We start from the raw sequence: 15,467 nt of genomic DNA, 5'->3' as shown, positions 1-15,467 counted from the left end.
ATTTCTTTAGCAGGGCCTTGATTCACCCTCTTTACTAAACTTTTTAAAAGTTGTGATCTGATGATACTCACAAAAGTTTCTAGTGCAAACTGGGGAAAAAATTTTATTCATGTGTATGGGACAAAACCCTCCTGAAGAATGAAAATTTATTTTTATGCTTAGGACCCTCCTGAAGAATAAGAATTTATTTTTTACTCAGGATCCTCCTAAAGAATAGGACAGGACCCTCCTGAAGAATGAGAATTTATTTTTATGCTCAGGACCCTCCTGAAGAATGGGACAGGACTCTCCTGAAGAATGGGAATTTATTTTTTGCTCAGGACCCTCCTGAAGAATGAGACAAAACCCTCCTAAAAAATGAAAATTTATTTTTATGCTCAGGACCCTCCTGAAGAATGAGAATTTATTTTTAAGCTCAGGACCCTCCTGAAGAATGAAAATTTATTTTTTGCTTAGGACCCTCATGAAGAATGGGACAGGACCCTCCGGAAGAATGGGATAAGATCCTCTTTAAGAATGAAAATTTATTTTATGTCAGGACCTCTTGAAAAATGGGATGTTATTTTTCTGTTTCACAGCCCGCCTAAAGAATATGGTGAAGAAATAACAAGTCAGGAGCCCGCCTAAAGAACAGGGTGAAGAAATAGCAAATTAGGAACCCGCCTGAAGAATAGGGTAAACATTATCAATTGCAAGTTCAGGAGCCTGCCTGAAGAATAGGGTGGAGATTGTCAAGTTCAAATTAGAGAAAAATCTAAAGAATAAATCAATTATTAAGTTCTTCTCTAATGTCAAAAGTCAACGAGAAGGAATTTTTTGTGTTTCAAATGCAACTCAGAATAACGACTATCTCACCATTTAAAAAGTCATGAAGAGTCAAGTTAACACTTCAGAAAAGCAGCATAGATAGGATCTTTCACTTGTATCTTTATTTTATTTTTGTTATTCATTTCAATGTAAAAGCAGAATGTCATGAACCGAAAACTCGACGAAACCTCACTCGACTTCTAATTCGTTCACTCACCATTTTACCTTTGACCTACACATGACCTGATTCCCTTATAACCTGGGATATATAGGCGGTCCAAAATCAGGACTCAGTCACATCTTTTTTTTATTTTATCTTTATCCTCATTTTTTGAATAATCGGAGGATCAAAAAACATCTCTGTCTACTTCTTTATATGAAAACTCTTCGAGATTTCACACAAAGAGGAGCAAAATGTAGACACGTGATTTTTGACCCTCCCCGAGTTTAATATATTTTTCGACATTAAATATTTTTATTTTTGTCCAATATTTATCTTATCTTTTATTTTAATTTTAATAAGTTTTTGTTTAAAATAAATAAAGTTACATTTTTATATATTTTTAATTTTATTTTTTATTTTTTTTATTTATTTTTATTTTTAAAATAATACAAAAATTCAAAAAAAATATATATTTTCCTTTTAATTTTAATAAATAGGCTAGCAGTTTTATTATTCTTTTAATTGTATTTATATTAGACTATTTATAAACTTTTATTATATTTTCTTAAAAATAAAAATTAATTAATTAATATTTTTTATTTATATTATTATTATTTATTTTATATATTTTAATTTGATAAATATTATTATTACAATTAATAGTAATTAAAAAAATTAAAAAAAAATCAAAATTCAAATCCTAAAACTACCCAACCTCTCTCCCTTTTATCTGACTCCCCCTTACCTATTCCCCCAAAAATTCCTTTATTTAAGGGAATTCCCTCATCCTCAGAAAAAAAATGAGACGTACATTTGACAGAGCAACACAGATAAGGACATTACCAGACACTGAGAGAGAATAGAAAGAGAGAAAAAAAACAGAGAAGAAAACATAGAGTGAGAGAAAAATAGAGTAAAAAAAGAAAGGGAGAAGGAAAAAACAAAGAAAATAAAGAATAGAATGAGTCAGGATTCGAGTTTCAGAATTCTGTTTGAAGTTTTCGGTGACGACATTCGAGTTCCTGCTTTAATTATCAACAAGTTCATGTTCAGTTCTATTCCTTACTCTTATATGTTTGACACAGACTCCATAACATAATTATAGAATAGTTCTTAATTTAGTTTTGGTGGAATTTAAAGACTATGATATCGTTACATCCAATATATATATTTTACTATATCTATAAGTGGCTGGTCTGATTATTTATTACTATCTAAAATATAAAGATTCGTTCATGTTTAAATTTGACACCATGTTAATCTTTGCTTAGTGATTTTGTAAGCTATTGATTTTATATATTGTTTCTGTTATTATAAGCTTGTTTATTGATAATGGTACTTGAATGATGATTGGGTTTAAATCATTGATTATCGAAAGTTGACTCTTTTTGTTGGTTGGAATTCTGAAGAACTATGATGTGCTTTGAATTTTATATTAAGAAAAGATCAAATTTTTCTTGAAAGAATATTCGCAAGTATAGTTATTATCATTGATTAGATTAGTTAGCAGTTTAAAATCCTAAGAATATGTTTCCTTTTAAACACAAAAATTAGACGAGGATTTGTTAAGATTAGTCAGTCTTTACATTTAAACTTAATTTTTTTATTTTTATTTTTTTTAATTCAAGTTAAACTTTGTAATAGATCTAAAATAATTTTTTTAAAATAGATAAGATTTTATTCATATAATATGGTTATTTAATTGTACATATTTTTTTTAAAAATATTGGTTTATCATATTAATCTTAGTGGACATGTTTTCGTGAAATACTTTATTACAATTTGTTTCGAATCTTATTTAAGTTAATTTGGAGTATTTTGTAGGCTTATTAATGTGTTAAGAATACTAAGTTGCGCTAACTTATTGATTTGGTTTAATTTCTTAGTGATATGCCCATAATAGATGTTCAGGCCTAGAAAATATTTATAACGAGAGGCTCATTAATTAATATGACATAAAATAAGATTGGTTACGAGAATTTATTCAAAACCTGTCACAATAAAGAAGAAAAGAGTGAAAAAATTAATAAGATAAAATTGTTTCAAATTTATAAGAGACAAAACAAATGTCTTTGACGTTAGATGAGCTTTAGGCACGTTTTAAAATATTTGTCTCATTTAAGAATGCGGTGTACGCATCTTTATGAGATGTTTTAAATAATTAGAAGATGCAGTATTGCACTTCGACAAAGATTGATATAAACTAACTTATATCGGCTTAATCTAAGAATAATAGACAAGTTTTAGCATATTAAAAATGAGTGAATCAAGGTCTTAAAACATAATCTATCAAAATAGTTTAAGTTAAGTATAAGTTGATAAAAGCGACCGTGGTAGAACCACGGGACTCGAAGGGTGTCTCATACCCTCTCCTCAGTCAATAGAATTCCTTACCCGTTCTTCTGTTTTCGCAGACTAATAAAGAGCCATGACTTCGAACACCATATCTCAATTCCAAGTGGCGACTCTGTAGTTAAAATAATCCTTATTGTCACTTTAATTGGAAAAATCCTTCGACTTCAACCACGGGCAAAAAAGAAGTGTGACAGATACTATACCACGTTTTGTATTATTAGAATTATTCTAACTTCGGCCGAGAATCATAACAATTCAACAACAATAACATATTTAATATAGTTTCACAACTTAGGTGTGACGCTAAAGGAAAATTGTATGACTTTTCACTTTAAAAAGTATTTTAATAACTTCGGTAATACTTTAATAAAGTCAGATTTTTTATGTTACAAAAGATAATTTGATAACTTCACTTGAAATAAAATGGGACAATACTCACAAAAATACCTGAACTTTGATCGGATTTACAGTTGAACATCTGAACTTTGCGGGGGTCCTATTACCCCTTAGACTTTTTAAAATGGATTTAATTCCCCCTCGAAACTCTATACCCAATTTCGGCTGCTGGCAGTGTAATACACGCAACAATCTCCTTTTTACACGTGTATTTACACGCGCCAACATCATATTTACACGTGTCCAAAAGGGCAAATATATGCCATTAAAACACAAAAAAAAAATAAAAAAATCTAGGGGGGTAATAGGACCCCCGCAAAGTTCAGTATGCTCAACTGCAAATTCGGTCAAAATTCAGATATTTTTGTGAGTATTATCCCAAATAAAATCAAAACTGAATAACCATCAAACCCCACATTAGGCCCATTTGTGTTATTCAAATATTCCTTATTAACTACCATTACACTTATCAATCAAATTCCAGAAATGGCCATGAAAATTATTTTCTTTTTTTCGAAAAATTATTTCACTTTAGTGAAAAAAAAGTGAAAATAAGATACGTTTGGCCATGAAAATTTTAAGTATAATTCCGAAATTGTATTTGGAAAAGTAAAAACAAGTTTTACTTGTTTTCACTTTTTTCCACTCCTACTTCCCTCACAAAATTTCAAAAACAACTTTAGTTTATATTCGTGGTCAAACACAACTCCAACTCCAACTCCAGCTTCAACTCCAACTCCAACTCCAAGAATTATGATTTTCATGGTCAAACGGGGCCTAGTCAACAGCATAAATTTCAATAGTATGGAGTTTAACTATAGAATTGTGATATTTTACATAATTATTGAAAATATCGATTTGGGGTCTGTCGAAATAAAAAATTTGCACCCGATACATCCAACAAAGCTATATTTTTTTCTTTGTAAAGATACATAGTTAGCCCCCAATATATTTTTTTTGATTTCAGGTCCAGAGATATATAATACATTCAATGAAGAAACATCTTTTCCTTTGTAAAAATACATAATTAGCTCTCAATACATTTTTTTTCGATTTTAGGTCTGTCAAGATACATAATTAGCTTCTGATGCATCCAACAAAGATACATAATTAGTTGAGATTTTTGTAATTATTTTGTAAGGGTGGAGATTTGTGTAAATAAAGTAAGTTAAGGTGTATATTTATTTTCTTTTTTCATGTTTGTTTATTTTCTTTTTTCGTATATTTTTGGTCTGCAATTAAAAGAGCGTCTTTTTTTATTTCTTTTATATTTAGTAAAATTTTCAATCACAAATATCTTTAATTTAAGATCACAAGATTCAAAAATTTTTCTTTATATTTTAAACTTTATGACTAGTCAAACTAAGAGGCTTAAATTGTAATGGAGGGAATAGTAAAAGTTTACCTGTCTAACCAAGTCCAAACAAAGATGATATTTGATGTCTCTTCTAAGACCCTCGGGGAGGTTGCTTATCATCTCGCATTCATCAACTCCACGTGTTGCTGCAAATCTTTGCCGTTCATAATTTCTGACCCTTTGCTTAAATACTTGAGGCAATCTTCTTCTCCTCATCCACCATTCTACATTTCTCATTTTTAGTTGCATTGCCTGTTTCTTTGATGTTGTTGCATGCAAGAATACCTGCACCAATATTATGTTATGTCCATTATACACCATCATATACTCCAAGACCTATCTAGTAGTTTCTTCTTTTCTATCTATTTCTAATGAAAGTGGCAGAGACAATTTTAACTAGAGAATTCAAATTATAAAAATATAAATATATGAAGATGTTTTGGGAATTCAACATATTTTTCTCTATATTTACAAAATAATTTTGATCTTGTATATTGCAAAACTTTCACATATTTGATTGATCAAAATTTTTTTACAATATTTTTAAAAAATAATTCTTCTAGTGAAAATAGGAGAAACAATTAAGATCCACAGGTGAAATTTCACTTTCCTATCTCCCATGACGCCTCATGGCTCATCACACCCCCTCCCTCACACCCTCATCTCTCCCATCCATATTCTTATGATGTTTGTTTAAATTATGTACAAATATCGTTAGAACAATGGTTTTGCTTATACCAAACACACCCTCAATCTATTTTCCTATATACCAAACACACACACTCTATCTATTTATTTATTTGGTTGCGCGAGTTCACAAATATTTCATGATATATTTTATAATTATCTATATTCTGTCAGTTTGTCAAAATTGTTATATAAACAAATGAGATTCGTACTATGACATCCAATCTAAAGAGATCGTGAGTCAAATTCAAAATCCTTGCTTTTTTTATATTACTACTATAAACGTGTTTTTTTCTCTTTTGCACCTCTTCTCTGCGTCACATATAGGTAGCAAATTATGTGATTTCTTTGGCATAATTATATTTGCACTGCTACTGAAAATTTCATCCTAACTTGGTGATTTAAGGTGAGAATTATTTTTGGATGAAATATTTTGATGTTTGATGACCCATATATTGCCTAATTTTCTTAATTCAAAAGAATGTAATTTTACTTATGTTGTGTTTCGGGTACTTGAAAATCTCATCTACTTTTGAATTTTTGGATGGAGCTATATGAATTTAAATATTGCGTTTATAACACGATATGTTATGCTACAGTTGTCCCTTATTTGAATAGATTATTGAGCTGAATTTAATTTTAAAAGAAGATTAAGCATATATAAAGGAAGTTAATTAAGAAGATGTAACATGAAATTTGAAAGAATTTCTAATCACTTACTCTTTTCATTTTATATGATAGAGTTTTATCTGACTTTTATACATTTTAATATTACTTTCCTTGGATTGTAAGTGATAACTACAAATTTAGAATCTGAAGGAGTGCCGATTCTACATAAATTATTCTCGTAATTGTAATTTGAATATTATATGATTTGTGATAGTGTTTTAGAAATTAATTTCGTAGTCTAAGTAATTGGATTGTTCTGTGCTTGTAGGATTGTGTTGGGTTTAAGTCCCTCTTGCCTTCTCATGTTTTGATGATCGACAAACCTAGTTAAAGGATCAACTATGTAAATCGGTGTTCCTAATTTCTGTAGTATATTATAGAATTATCTTTCGTCCTATATGCTAACTGTCTAGTACCTTCTGGCAAATGCATCATAATAGTGGGACGCTCTGAGTGGTCTTTATCAGTCTTATAAGAAAGGATTTCTCCCAATGTTCTTCATATCTATTTACCATCTTGAGGAGAGAAGCTCAATTTTTCCATATTCAAAAAGGATATTTTCTCAAGAGAAAGATGTCTTCTTGTTCTGACTTTTCAAGGATTAATTAACTTAGAAACTCTTTGCTCACAGTGAAAAAATCAAGTCATTATTTCGATCATTTATTTGTAAACTCATTTCTCAATTGAGAGATGTGTGTGAGTAGTTTGTTTATACTGAGTTCATGTCAAAGTGGTTCTTTAGCTAGAGTTAGCTAATGGGATCTTCAAGTAGAGTTATTGCGAAAGAAGGGTGGTGATAGAGTTATTGCTAATAAGTAGGAATTAAGAGTGTAATTCCTAGATTGCATAAAGTTTTAACTGAAACTGTTACTTAGTGATTAATGACGTGGTTGACAAAATCCTATCGGAGTAGGTCGTGGTTTTACTCCCTTGAGAAAGGAAGTTTCCACATAAACATCTCGTTGTTATTTTATTTAGTGTTCTAGTTGTTCTCCATTTATCTCATACAAAGGTACCGAATCAGGTCGTTATTATCAAGGTGGACTTGTATAAACCGTCAATTGGTATCAGAGCAGCAGTACTTCCTGAAAAGGTTAACACCTAGGAATGATCCTATTTTCAATGGCAACTCTACCTAGTCTCGAGGAAGGACAATCAACCACTCGACCACTAAGTTTTAACGACCAGTATTACAACTGTTGGAAGACTAAAATGCATGACTTTATCGATAGAAGATAGTCAGTTATGGGACGTTATCTGAGATGGGACCTACGTGCCAATTGAGGTGATTGAGAAATCTCTCAATCAGTTCCTAAGAGAAGGAAAGACTACAACGAAGTTGACTGAAAAAAGATTGAGAAAAACTACAAGGCCAAGAAAATTCATTGTTTGTGGAATAGGACCTGATGAGTACAATTGGGTCTCTACTTATGAATATGCCAAGGAGATGCAGGGGCTCTGTAGAATGCTCATATGGGAACTAGTCAAGTTAAGCAATCAAAGATTGACGTGCTTACCACTCCGTACGAGCTTTTCGAAATAAGTAAAGAAGAATCCATTCAAGAGATGCGTACTCGATTCACATCCACTGTGAATGAAGTCAAATGCTTGGGAGAAACATTTAGATGTACAAGTTTAGTTAGAAAAGTCTTGAGCATCTTTCCTTCCTCATGGGAAAACGAGGTAAATGCTATTTCAGAAGTTTTTAAGCTAAAAAACTGCATAAAATGACTATGGATGCACTTATTGGGAATCGGAAGACCTACAATCTCAAACGTCAATAAGATCTTGGTAGAATAGATCCCAAAAAAGAAAATAATATGGTTTTTATGGCTTCAAAGAGTGAATCCACTAGTGACGATTACAATGATTTAGCATATATTACTCATAGATTCCAACAGATGTTGAAAAGGAACAACAAATTTTGAAGCAAGAGAAAATTAAACAGGAAATTCAAAGGGAACAACTGGTGTCACAAATGTGGAAAATTGGGTCACTTCATCAAGGATTGCCCTCTTTATAAAAAGGACTATAAGGAGTACACCAAAAGTAACCCAGAGAAAATTCGAAGGATGGACCAGGTCCCGGACAAGTTCAAAAAAAGAGAAGTTGTTGATAACATAGTTAAGCAAGCCCTGACTGCCTGGGGAGATACTTCAAGTGAATTAGAACTAGGGAATAATGAGCATAATACTTCCATGCTGGCTCTTGAAAAAACACACACAAGGTTTGACTCCTTATTTGCTCCCATGGCCAAATCTAATGAAGAAAAAGAGGATGAGTTGACTTTTCTTGATGTTCAACTTTGAATTTAAAGAGTTATTCCAATAAGGATTTGAGATCATTGACCGATACATTAATTAATACTTATCATGGTTTTGTAAATGAAAAGGATTCCTTACACAATGCTTTAAATGAATATGAAATTCAAGGAACCTCTTTGTCCTCAAGGATTCATGATCTAGAAGAAGTCTTAAGAAATGTCAAAAATGAAAATAATGCATTAAATGCGAAGTTGACAAGTCATTCTAAAAATTACTTGAAAGGAAAAGTGAAGTCTAGCAACATTTAGATTGATCGTGAGACTAAACTTGGCAAGATCAACTTAGTTTTTGTAGCCTAACTTGAATGTAATAAAAATCTTTAAAACAATTGGTTATAAGAAAAGAGGAGCTTAAGAAATATCTCCGATAGGCTACTTCTTCAGAGATTCTTACTGATATAAATAGTCTGAGGTCTAACACTAGTGAATTTCTTGGTGTAAAAGGAAGAAGATTCTCTATAACTCTAATAGCAAATATCTGTCCTAAATAATTGGCTATGCACTAACTGTGGTCAAAATGGCCATTACAAGCAAAATTGTCAATCCTCTATCAACGGTAGAAAGAAAAACCTGAAATATTCAGATCTATCTAAAACTCTAAGGGACTAGGTCCCTTGATGACGAAATTCATCTTACCATCTAGACTAGAAGAAACATCATTCACCATTTTCCCATGTCAAGGGACCCAAGATTATTTAGGTTTTCAAAACTAACAAATGACTATTCTTGAAGGAGGGAGTGAGAGCAAAAAAACAAATGGGACAAAGCTAGTACATGGACAATGGTTACTTTAAGCATATGACTGGTAGAATTGAAAATTTTCTCACTCAAGACTGTCAACGGAGGCAGTGTGTTTTCTAAAAATGGGTAGAAGGGTTATGGTATTGTAGTTAGTTAATTTGGGAAATTTCCTAAATATGTTTTTAAAATTGCTTATTATGTTGATGGATTGAATAATAGACTGCTAAGTATGTCTTAGATCTGTAACAAAGAATTAAAGAACAGTGCACTTCAGCCTCATGTACCGAAAGAAACACTAAAAATGGAGACATTATTCTAGTGGCTCACAAAGACAAAAAGATGTATTCTGCTAATCTTTATTCCATATTTGGTGAAGATCTATAGTGTCTGAGTGTGGTAAGAAATAATGACGTGCTATGGCATAGGAGGCTGAGTCATGTTGACCCTATTTGTATATACAAGCCGATATCAAGGGAATGGGTGTGATCTACCTAATAGAAAGTTCGTGGATTTTAACGCATTTGATGCTTGTGTTAAAAGAAAAGCAACTTCGTCTCACATTCATGTCAAAGAAAGAATCCAACACCTCTAAGTACTTGATACCACTCATATGGATTTTGTGGAATTTTGAGAAATACAAGTTGTGGCAAAAAGAGGAATATGTTTGTGAATGTTGATGACTATTCAAGGTTCACATGGACCATATTTTTTAGAAGTGAAGATATTGCTAAAATAAAGCTAGTTATTTGTGGTGTGTACAAAGATATTTTGATAGAAGAAAGGATCCTTGATCTCTATGTTATGAACAGGTGCTTAACCAGGTCATTGCTGATCCAAAACTCCCCATGAACTAATGTTTGAAAGGAAACCTAAGACGTCTTATTTTAAGGTGTCTGGGTGCAACTATTTTATCCTGAGTAATGGTACAGACAACTTTGGAATATTTGATCCTAAAAGTGATGAAGGAGTTTATCTGTGTTATTTATTTTAAAGAAAAGCTAACAGAGTATTCGAAAAAAAGGACTTAATATGTTGAAGAAAGTGTTTATGTGATCTTTTGATGAGATGAATGAGCCTGAGAGGAGGAAGGTCCTTAAGATTTTATTGATCTGGATCTACCAATGAAAAACTAAACCATTATAAAAGGTAAGAATGAACTGACAGGATCAACCTCCTCTCCTACTCAGGATCAAGGTACACCTGAATATGCATCCACATCGACTGATGACAACTACTTTTTTATTGATCAAGAACTTTAAAGGGATATCTTAGAAGAACCAGGTACCAATCTGCTACAAATAAATTTGCAAGTGTCATATTGAAAGCACAAGAACTCTTATCTTCTCGAATTAACTCAGGAGTGAACGTTCAATCTAAACAAGAAATATTTTACCTCTCGACACTCTAGTCTTGACCCATAAAATTTTTGAAAGAAATAAAATGTGGGACCTGGTACTTACTGTCATAGGGATCAGGAGGGTATTTATAGATGAAGGTGTTTATTTTGGTAACATACTTGAAATGAATCAAGATAGGTGTGCCAAGGATTAATCAAGAAGAATGGATGGACTGCGAAGAAACATTCTCCAGCTACTTAAATAAAGGCTTTTTGAGTTCTAACTGTTGTTGCTGTAACGACCCATTCCATTATTATTGAAAATATTTGTGGTGAAGGCATAAGAACCTAATTTATTATAAGTTATAGGATTAATTATTTAGTATAATAATGTATTAGACCTGAACAAAGGTCATACAATATCCCTAGCACAAAGTTAAGTTGGAAGTTTTCTTACCGATTGAGTTTTGAGCTAAAAGAGAAAACTAGGGTCAACTTCAAATGGCCATATCTCCAAGAATATAAAGAGTTAATAGAGTCCAATATCAACCAAATAAAAAATGTCTGAGTTTTCTTTCTAATGCATTCCACTGTTGTTAATCCATTTTTGGTGTAAAAACTTATGGCTATGATGCTACTCGGGCAAAAATTTGACCACCCACAATAGTAACATTCAACAATAATTGAACTTCTGCAACAGTAACTAGTTACAAAAGCCTATTTTTGATGTTTTTGGAGTTTTTAACTAAAAATATTTGTCCCAAGGACATAAGGGTGATTTTTCAAGACCTTGGGTGAAAAATTCTTCGTTGAGGTAAGTTCCTCCTTCATCTTCTTCATTTTTCAATCCAATAACACCTTCAAATCATTAGAACAATCCTTAGTAATGAAATTTTTGGGAATTGGATCCTAAGTTTATGATATTTGGGGAAAAACATATGGGTTGGGTTAATATCACCTAGAATTACTTCTATATTATTAATTAATAATTCCTAGGATGAATTAGTATTCTAAAACGTGAATTGATGGTTGGGGATCAAGAAATCTATAAAAATGGTATCTTTAGCCTTGAAACTTTAGTAACGGAGATGGATTCAATATGATAGAAATAGTTAATGGTTAATTGACCTCTGGTGACCATGAATAATGATGTAATTAGTGGGTTGAATTCCCAAAGCAGTGATATGAAGAGCAATTGCTTAATTACTCCCATAATTATTTATTTCTAGAGGATTGGGCTAATGGAGGCATGAAAGAATGAAAAGAGTAACCTTGGTGTGGCTTGAGTGTTTCAAGATCTTCGATTGAGGTAGGTTATGATTTAATATGTAGTAGACCTGGATTAGTTTCATTTAATAACTATATTTGACATGAGATTTATTTAGGCCTACAAACATGGAGTTTGGATGGATAAAATATGAAATTAACGTAATAGTAATATAATTGCGTCTTGTTGATTTTGTATGAATCTTTGATGGGTGTTTGTATTTGTATGAATTACTTGATGACATTCAAAGTTTAATATGTGAATATAGGTAACAATATACTCCCTCCGTTTAAAAAAAAATGACCTACTTTGACTTGGCACAAAGTTTAAGAAAATAAAGAAGACTTTTGAATCTTGTGGCCTTAAATTAAAGTTATGTCAAATATACCAAAATGCCCTTTAATCTTGTGGTTCTAAACATGTCATGTGGAAAGTTGAAACTAAAGTATTGCCAAAAAAGGAAAGGGGTCATTCTTTTTTAAACGGATTAAAAAAGAAAGTAGGTCACTCTTTTTTAAACGGAGGGAGTAAGTATTAGGTGAACTTGTAATCCATAGAACTAGTCTTTAATATATTTAAAAAGGTGAACCCGATACTGTGTATGCTTGGAGTATGAGATATTCTTGCTAGAAGATATTTAGAAGAATTTATTGAGATAAGAGGATGTGACGTCAGAACTTAAGAACTTAAAGTTAAGTTTGTCTAAGTGCCAGGAAGTAAGATGTGTGACGATGTATGACTCTTGCTAGAACTGCAAGTTGAATAGACCCAAATGGTTATGTGATCAACTTAAAGGGATATGTCTTGAACTTAATGATGACTTGAGTGTAAGATTTACTATTTGGTAACCGTATTTATCAATTTTAATAGGAAAAAAGAGTTAAATTGGTGAGAAAAATAGAATAATGAATTAGAGTATAGATATCAATCATGGTGGAATGTGCACTCCAAAAATAGATACTTGATGGTCTTCAGACATGTATGTGTGATGATTGGGGTAGATAATGCTCATTTGAATAATTAGTGAATTAGTCTTCGGGCATACTTGTGATATTATGTATTAGTGGATATTCATTATTTACTGGAAGTGATGAACTTATTAACTTTTGACTACATTTAATTGGTTGTCATTAATAGAATTTTTGCTTGGATCGTTGTTACTTGTATCTGATTTGAATTGGGTATTTATGATTCGTTTTTAGACATTACTAGTAATTATTGACTACATCCTGCATTTGCATTTACACTGATGTTGATGATGAATATTGTGATAGTGTAGAGATGAATTGCTAATATTGATGATGATATCGAGATCGTGATGAAATTATTAACGATGAGAAAGACATGATACGCACATCTTACATGCATATAATTATCATATGCATTTACATGTATGTATGTGTGTGTGCATATATGCGTGGTGAATTGTGTTGAAGAATCTCCTTAAGTTTATTTGGTTCTATGTGTGGACTGATAATTTGATGAGATATTATGGTTTCTTAAGTGGACCGATTATGTTTATGGTTGTGATTGTGTGTTCCAACAAAGTGTGAATAAAAGGTATGTTCTGGATAGTGTATTTCTTATATTCTTGTGTATATACTTATATACATGATTTATATTATAGTATCCCTTCTTGCAAAATTGTTGGTGCTATTTATTGTTTTGGTTGTTGCAATCCCAATAGTTAATAATAGTTTAATTTAGTGCGAGTATTGTCATGAAATATGATTAATGAGAGAAATATATACAGTTGTTGTAATAAGGTAAGTCCGTAAAAATTATGGGTTAGATTAATTCATGGAATATAGTTAGTTAGTCACACCCCGAAGATAAATTAATATTGCTTAAGTAAAGGAAAGATGGTAAGGTTGAAAGTTGAAGTAAGTTGAGTTTGTTCAGATATTAAGTTTGTATGCCTGTCATGGTTTCATCTTGTTTGCTATATGTTGTTATATGATTCTAATCCTGATTGATTGATGATACCTATCAGCACGTGTGGTTGTACTAATACTACACTTACTATATCTCTATTCGGGAATATAACCATGTTGTAGGTCAGTTGAAGTTTCTATAGGTATAGCGGTGATTATTCTTTAGCAGCTCCTGTCTTCATACACATACATGGATGTTGTGTCTCGAGTCATCCTTCCATTGTTTAGTGCTATTGTACCAATTTATATTAGGTTTTGAGAAGTTATTTTATAGAATTCTGCAATTTGTTTTTGTAATAAAATATTATTTTGATTAGAAGGTTTCATCGTTTACTAATGCTTAAAGTTTGATATTGTTTCTGTAATAATTAAAGATTGGGTAGTAAGGATTCTTTCTACAATGCTTAAAGATTGGATAATACGGATCTATATAAGGTAAAGTTAGATATGTGCCCGTACAATTCGTGATTTGAGTCGTGACAGTTGTTTCCTAGACGGAGTCCAAAATTGTTTCAAGTGAATGTAAGAATGCCCTTCTGAATTGAAAATTGAAGGAAGAAGCCTAATTTAATAGTCTCCTCATTCCGAGTTATGAGCATGCAGACTATGTGTTTTGGTAGACAAGGTTTATTATGGTTCAAAACTAAATCTAAGAGCATGTATCAAGATTCACTATAGTGAATTGCGGGATCATCATTAACTCTATAGAGGAAATCAAAAAGCAAAACTTGGCTACTCTATCAACTGCTAAGATTGAGAATAAATTCATTGCCATGAGCTATGACTCAACTGGTATGAATAATGCACCTGTTTGAAGACTTTGAAGCATTCAGTTTATGAAAATACGGGGAACATGCTTAAGCTTTTGTTGAATAGAAGGTTCAAGTTGCCAACACCTCATGAGGGCTCTTGGTAGAAGCCATTCTGGAAGAAGTCACTCTAATTATGGTTTGCTTTGTCGAAGCTTTCTTCTTATGGCTAAAAAAAGGACCCATACATGAGGTAGATGACGAGAATTTTCACTCAATCTGTATATCCTTACAGGTATGCGCTCGTGGTGAGGTCCCACTTAAATAAAGATAGAATATGTTTTGAGAATTAAAGAAATTCTCTGATCACTAAATGCAGAGACCTCATCTCCTGTACAACTTGGTATGCCCATCCTTACATAATGGTTATTAACTGTGCACTTGTGCCAGAATAAAATTTTCCCACTTTTCTAAGATCCTGTCGTATTGGTCCTCTCTTTTAAACTTTTATCCCGCCTCTAAAGAAGGGGAGACGTTACAAACCTTTTCCGACAGATAAATCTCCATCGTTTATATGCTTGATATACTTTTCATTCCTATAATTCTTCCTCAATCTATCTCTGAACCTCTTCTAAAAAAAGACCTAATATAATATACCTCTTTCTTAGGTCTCTATTTCCCAA

At 31.8% G+C, this 15,467-nt stretch overlaps 1 protein-coding gene across 6 annotated transcripts in view; it reads right to left on the bottom strand.

The window, feature by feature from the left end:
- Positions 1-15,467, bottom strand: part of LOC107852302 (cyclic nucleotide-gated ion channel 4) — a 66,945-nt gene that overhangs the window by 9,229 nt on the left and 42,249 nt on the right. For 4 of the 6 annotated variants that reach the window (XM_016697366.2, XM_016697365.2, XM_047397106.1 and 1 more), the window contains one exon: positions 5,127-5,363. The exons of the other annotated variants lie outside the window; for them this stretch is intronic. In XM_016697366.2, the coding sequence (XP_016552852.2) occupies positions 5,127-5,363 (237 nt within the window). The remainder of the gene's footprint in view (positions 1-5,126; positions 5,364-15,467) is intronic. 6 annotated transcript variants of the gene reach the window in all.

This window comes from Capsicum annuum, chromosome 9 (assembly GCF_002878395.1).
Source record: "Capsicum annuum cultivar UCD-10X-F1 chromosome 9, UCD10Xv1.1, whole genome shotgun sequence".
Lineage (NCBI taxonomy): Eukaryota > Viridiplantae > Streptophyta > Magnoliopsida > Solanales > Solanaceae > Capsicum > Capsicum annuum.
The sequence above is the reverse complement of the archived record's forward strand: the minus strand, read 5'-3'. Positions and strand labels throughout refer to the sequence as shown.